The sequence below is a fragment of the Odontesthes bonariensis genome, chromosome 20 (assembly GCF_027942865.1).
Source record: "Odontesthes bonariensis isolate fOdoBon6 chromosome 20, fOdoBon6.hap1, whole genome shotgun sequence".
Classification (NCBI taxonomy): domain Eukaryota; kingdom Metazoa; phylum Chordata; class Actinopteri; order Atheriniformes; family Atherinopsidae; genus Odontesthes; species Odontesthes bonariensis.
The window spans coordinates 21,972,904-21,979,722 of NC_134525.1; the positions used below are offsets into that span (position 1 = coordinate 21,972,904).

The 6,819-nt window shown below is 41.3% G+C and overlaps 1 protein-coding gene across 1 annotated transcript; it reads left to right on the plus strand.

Moving 5' to 3' along the window:
• Window positions 1-3,665: 3,665 nt before the first annotated feature.
• On the plus strand, window positions 3,666-4,840 carry sox32 (SRY-box transcription factor 32). The gene is made up of 2 exons (XM_075452592.1): window positions 3,666-3,966; window positions 4,227-4,840. Exons 1-2 carry the CDS (start codon window positions 3,666-3,668, stop codon window positions 4,838-4,840), a joined length of 915 nt encoding a protein of 304 aa, XP_075308707.1.
• Window positions 4,841-6,819: the final 1,979 nt, after the last annotated feature.

A 6,819-nucleotide genomic window follows, 5' to 3' on the forward strand; every position in this document is an offset into this window, starting at 1 on the left:
AGTGGAGCTTTGCCTCATTAGCCAGTCTCGGCCTGAGTGGGCCTGCATGGTAGACAAATGAAATAAAATTAGAAAGCTGTCTGATTACCGCACGAGGGGAAAGGAGCTAGACCCATGATTGATGGCTGCATGCTTTCATTAATTGCACTATAGTTGGTAGCAGATGCAGATATGCGATGTACAGTTAAAGATGTGTTTGATATTTATTTTTAGTTTCAAACTTGTCACAAAACCAAAAAGGTAAAAATTCAATTTAAAACGAAACCTAAAATACATAGGATTTAACATTTGAAAGTGTTTCCATTTCAAGCTTTTACTGTATGCCTTTTTCCCAGAAGTTGTGAAGTGTAAATTTTATTTCCACATTGTTATTAATAGCTTTTCTTCTTGATATGAGATAATCATTCAATTTGATGTCAATCTGTAGCTCTTACATTGTAATTTCTGTTTTCATTAACTATTTGTCCTCTCTCATGAAGCTGAAAGTTGTAAATGTTTGGCATTTTTCCATAATAAAGCAAAAAAATAATGCTCCTTGTATAATGCTCCATGTTCTCCTTGTAGCTGCTGATTGAACGCTGTCCCACCTGGTAAGTCTGAGTCTGAGCTGTGTTTGAAGTTTAGATGAGGCTGGCCTGTTATCTCTGCTCCGAGCTGGGGGCATCATTGTGTTCTGTTAATGAGGCTACATTAAGCCTGTCTACTCCAGGGGTCATGTAATCCTCTCAGCAGGCCTGACGTAGGGTCGGGCCGGGCCGGGCCGGTTGGGCCGGGCAGGGCAGGGCGATGTTTATATGGGGAGTGTGAAGGCTTGCACTTGGGACCCGGTGGGGTTCAGTATACTGTTGAATCTGCTCAAACACACGATTACGGAGTGGAGGTGGAGGCAGCCTGCTGCATAGAATGTGTCTGAGACTTGACAGTGTATCTTGATGCTGGCCTGCTGTGCCCATACAATAGAAGACAATACAACACAGTCCCTTGCTGCGAAGATCATGGTCACTTGAGACAACAGTATTATGTCCTCTTCACACCTTTTTGAAACAATGCAGCTCTTTATGAATGAGCACTGTAAGGAAAGTCAGTGGGATGGTACTGAAGCCAAGCTGGAATACAGTGCTGCCTTATCAAAGGTCAAGACAAAAGGCCTTCTTTTTTGCACCTCAGTACTTTTCCACATCTTTCCCCACGTGGATAGACATCTGAAAAAGCTATGGTTAGGTTAGAAAATCCTGCAACTTGTATTAGCTCGACATCCATCATAAAAGGAGAGCCTAGCCTGGATATATCAACGTTTTTTTCTGCTGCTACTTTGGCATCCTCATTGAAAGCAAAACCACAATCCACAAATGCAGCAGGCCTCTGTAAGTCATTGTAGTCAATAATCCAAATACCATCCAGAGCTGCCAAGATCTCCTTGCAAATCCTGCTGAACAGAACTCCTGCAGGTCCTGCCTGCTCAGTCCTCACTGACCCAAAGTGAAGAAGGACAGGAGCGTCCCTTATATGAGTTCTGTCCAATACAATGGCACATTGTGATCAGAAAGCACCAGAACAATCCCTATTCACAAATCATTGAGCTGCAGCATTCTGCTTGTTTGGCTACGAGACAATACCTTGATACCATACAGTCATCCCATAGATTAGGATTCGGTACAGAGTCAGAGTAATGGGCGATTCACAGGAATAGTTCAGCAAATGAATGCGCAAGTGGCGAGTTTAAATGTTGAATTTAAATCCAGATGCAACCACCCCCTTTCTCATCGAGCCACACATTCAAGCACACTCACAGATTGTCCAATATTTTGCCGACTTAAATCACTCAATTCAAAGGGCCTGCCGAAACTAACGTTATTGTATTCACGCTGCGTCATTCAAGCTGATTGATTAAATCCATTAGCGCTTCTCACCGCTCGTTGGAGCGTGCGTCCCGTTTGACACAGCGGATGTGGATTCGAGCTTTAATTCTGACAACCTGTGAAACGACCCCCCCAACACCCTCACACACATAAACAGCTCTCAGCAAACACTAAGAAACAGTAGACAACCACTGTTTCTTTGAAATAAAAACTCTTATTTAAATTTGATCCAGACCCTAATTCTGAATGTCATCTCCATCTCAAAGTCGCATTCGTGTTGAACAGTTTAAGCAACGCAAAGATCAGATGCCAAAAGGAGTGGAGGAACACAGGTTAAATAACTCTGCAATCACTTTATTGATCCGGCTTTTAACCAAGATACACAGCTCCCTTTGGTTTGACTAACTTCTTCTGCAGGGCCAAGACAAAAAAAAAAAAAAAAAATCCCTAATTCTGCAGTACATTACAGGGCACATTACTTATTCGTTTAAGTTGCTTGTGATTTCTGCGTCATGTATATTCTGGTTAAACCCATTCAGATTGCTGCATTTTATTTCCATGTGTATTAACCTTCTGTTGCACTGAAAAACAAAGCATTTACAGCTTAAAGAGGCCGCGTGAGCGATTCCTCTGCAGGGTCAACGCAGTGCAGGTGCAGGTCTCACTGAGAGACGCTCTGTAGCCTACGTGTATTGCTGATTCAACGACGCTGAACGGAATCCTCATAATGGAATCTATTGTTTGCGTAATGCTTGTCTTCAGACACATTCATTGAAAATATGTAGGGGCAGCTGCAACTGTAGGCTAATGGCATTCTTTTGTTTAAAGATGCGTTCACAGTTTCAAAATTAAACCAAAAGTCACAATAATATTCTTATTTTGAAATTAGAATTTAAATACTGTTGAGAAACTGCAAGACATGTTCCAGACAAACACGTCTGGCATCCGTCTTGATGTAGTTTCAGTCAGAACGTCTTTTTTCTTTTCTTTTGGGGCAAAGTGTAAATATTTGTGCGCGGATATCGTGTAATAAAACGCCTTGATCATGTTTGTTTCAGTCCTGTAAAATGTACTTTGATAAATGATAGTGAATGGCCGATAAGAGTTGAGGGGCACATTGTAATTAGTAACCAGGCCTATACATGCCGGACAACTTTGATGTTCTCCCATCAGCGCCCTATCTGCCTCTCGAGTCCAACTGAATTAATTTTACTACAACAGTTAAAAGTGTAACTTATTTTTTGTTTTTTTTAAATGCACCTTTAGAGAGTAAATCGAGGAGAAATGTCTTAGAAGTAATATTTTTCTTTCACTGAAAATCTCCATGACAACCTTTTATTAAATAAATGCAACAACAAAAAAAGAAAACACATAGGCCTACTTTTGTGTGAAATTTTAATAATGATTATGGGTAATATTTTTTCAGAGGACTACAAACAATTCCCTACAGGCTTTTTAGACCACCTTTTCAGCCACAGTCTAAGTGCGTAAATATCATCTATTGCCGTCCATGTAGTTTAATTCAGGGTGAGATTTTGCCTTTTGTGACTGTTTTGTGCCCCACAGCCCGCTTGTGAAGTTTATTACAGACTCAAAACTCCCATCAGAAGTTTCGTGGGATCGTTGATTGGGGCGTCAGATGGGCCTATCACCGACCCGAGAAAACACCTGGTTTTCACACATTAAATCCACTCCTCCTGTCCTCCCATTGGTGGAGCAGCCGCTTATATCCGTCACTCTACATCACCGGGAAGATGACAGCGGCCTACAGCTGAGCCAAAAACACCACCATCACCGTCGGTAACCATGCGTTTCAGTCACGAGTCCGCTCACTTTCAGCTCTGCGCGGACATGTTCGAAAGAGAGGATTCTGGGTCCGCAGACCCGGAGCAAATGAGCGAGGTGCGATCACCGAGTTCGGGGCCTTCAAGCCCGCTTTCCGTGAACTCAGACTCCAGCTGCAATAGTCCTGAAGCTAAGTCCGCCCCAGCGCAGCAGAGGGTCAGGAGGCCTCTGAACGCCTTCATCATCTGGACCAAAGAGGAGCGCAGGCGGCTGGCACAGCTTAACCCAGACCTGGAGAACACGGATCTAAGCAAAATACTTGGTAAGAACGTGATTTAATCTGTTTAAGTTAAATAGTCTCTACGAGATCCATTCAAATAAAATAAGATTTTACTGTTGACTGCTCACATGTTAGGAATTATGATATCACTGTATTTTCTTCCTGGTGGTGGTGGTTGGGGGGGCTTTCTTGCTTTAGCCTTCAGCACAGTATTATCCTATTTCAGGGGCTGTCAACAGTCAGTTTTACCAAACCAATCCAGTCAATGTAAAGATCACTCATCAGAATGTTCTCCTTTACAGGAAAAACCTGGAAGGCCATGTCCTTGGCTGAGAAGCGTCCATACATGCAGGAAGCTGAACGTCTGAGGGTCCAGCACACCATTGACTATCCCAACTACAAGTACAGGCCCCGACGGAGGAAGCAGCTGAAGAAGAGCTCCAAGCCCCAGACTCCAGAAGCTTCTCCACTCTGTGGCTCTGGCTTCAGCGTGCCCTACAACCTCACCTACCTGCTCCAGAACCAGCAACAGACCCTCCAAAACTCGCCTCCTTTCCCACACGCTCCTCTGCACAGCAGCTACACAAACCCCAACGTTTTTCCAGGCCCAGCAGCAGCAACGGACACCTTCTCAAATAACCCTGGCATGTACTCGAACCCTCCTGCGTACCAAGCAGAGGCTCAGGTGTATTTTGGCTCCCAGAATGGTCACGTGCATTATGGTTTTCCCACCTCAGCAGGTCCTCTTGTGGAACAGAGAGAGTCCAGGGGCTACAGGGTCCAGCCCTCCCTGGACGTCTACTTAGAGCAGGTTCAGCTGGACATGCTTTATGATCTGGACCGCAGCGAGTTTGAACAGTACTTGAGTCCCAGCCCTCACAGGCCTGAGTCAGCAGATCCCAATAGCTACCATTAGCAGAGGAGCCACAGAGGGGGACACTTACTCTCATAAAGCTACTCCAAATGTTGTATTTATTTAAATTATTTCAGTGTATGTAATCATTTCACTTGATTATGACTTCTGAAAGTGTCTTTGTTTTGTTTTTGTTTTTTGACAAGTTCTGTACTTTAATAATGAATGTATTGTCTGGCAGTGTTATGATTGTATTATAGAGTATTAATAAATAACTCCAATCAAACTTCACATGCTCATCTTCATAGTAATTGTCTAAAATCAGGTTTTTTTTTGTTTTTGTAGTGTTAGAATCACATTTAAACAACAACCTTAAATAACTTTGAGACAGATTTCAGAATAAACAGTCAAAATTGAAGCAGAACAAGACAAAAGAACATAGATTAATGTTTACTTTACTCTTTACTCTATATTTCTTTGTTAACATATTTGGCATCCCAGGATAATGCACATTTATAACCTCCGCTGTGTATTCATAATATTCAAAATAATATTGTAACTGGATAAATGATCCTATTATTCACATTTATGCATGAAAAGTGACAGGAGTCAGTTTCCTATGATTTTAAGACTGTAAAAGTCCCCAAAATCGGCCTTATTGTTACTTGTTGGAACACTTTAAACTCTCCTGTTTAACACTCTTGATGGTATTACAAACATGTAATCAATTATTTACAATGACTGATACTGTAGTTGTAAGCAGGGGTCATTCAGGTCATCGAGGGCACTCATAAGTAGAAGCTGGTGTACAAGCACATTTAGCAATTCAGTAAAACACAGAAGAAATCATATAACACATCACTTCAAAGAATTATAACCCCTGACATATGTTGACTGTTATAAAACACTTAAAGTGACCTAAAAGTGTGTTTTAAACCATTTACTTAAGTCTCTGCTCGTCTGTCTCAGTTTGTTTTACTTCTCTTCAGAATGAAGAAGAACTCCAGAACCAAATCAACCTTCTTTACTCAGCTCTTCTCAAATGAGTTCTATATTCACACTGATCCTCATGCATAAAGTCTGCCATAAAAAGTCTTTTTTAAGAAGGCCGTAAATTATTTGAAAAATCTGTTACATTAAACGATGTCAGAGCTAAACTACTCACCATATTGCAAACTGTTGACACCCTGTTTCATTTCCATACACGTCTCTCTTGACTGAGTTTGGGAAGCATGGCGGGCGCCAGGGGCATAAACTTCCCAACTTCCTGTTTCATTTTAAAACATCTCACAAAGGCTCTAAAAATATGTCCACAAAATCGACATATCTCCAAACTCATTTGGCTTTGGCTGCCAAATGTTTACCCATTTAGTAAAATGTTTACTTCCCCATCCCATATTTTCTGTGTCAGAGTCTCGAGGTCGAACTCCGTCCTGGATGATGTGAGGAGGCAAGAAGTTTGTTCATAATCACAAGCGGCACAGAATATTGTCCCACACAGTGAGTGCAAAGGAGAATGTAATAACGTTGTATTTCTTATAAGGTTTTCTTCAGCTGGTCAAACAGGTTTGACTTATGAGACCAAATGGTTGAGATGTTACACATCTGAAGTACAAAAAAATTATTTTATCAGCAAACATGAATAAAAAAGCCTGAATTTAAAGGACAAAATGTCACATAATATGTGAGCCGGTTTTGAAAAACTCAATCAGAGCTACTCATTTTCACCAGGTTGATGAATCAAGAGTTTCTCCTGCTGACTTTAGTAGATATACAAATAATTGGACCACATTTTGTAATCAGATGGATTTAGCTCATTTGTAAATGTCTATTCGATTAGAAGTTCTCAGAAATGTCCAAAAAGGTTGTTATTATGCCCAATCTATAGGTGGCATCTAATAGAAATCTTATAGATGACTCTTTTATTGTACCTAGAAGCCTATATGAAGGCCATTCATATGGGCCAATAGGTACCTGCTGTGTCACACCATGAAAAGTAATGTATGTATTTCAGCCCAAATGTGATCTATTGTTTATTCTTG

What these genes read in the sequence shown, in the direction of transcription:
- sox32 (XM_075452592.1), top strand. Translation starts at nt 3,666, where the DNA reads ATGCGTTTCAGTCACGAGTCCGCTCACTTTCAGCTCTGCGCGGACATG. An exon ending in GGATCTAAGCAAAATACTTG is followed by an intron (nt 3,967 to 4,226) that starts GTAAGAACGTGA and finishes TCTCCTTTACAG; the next exon opens with GAAAAACCTGGAAGGCCATG.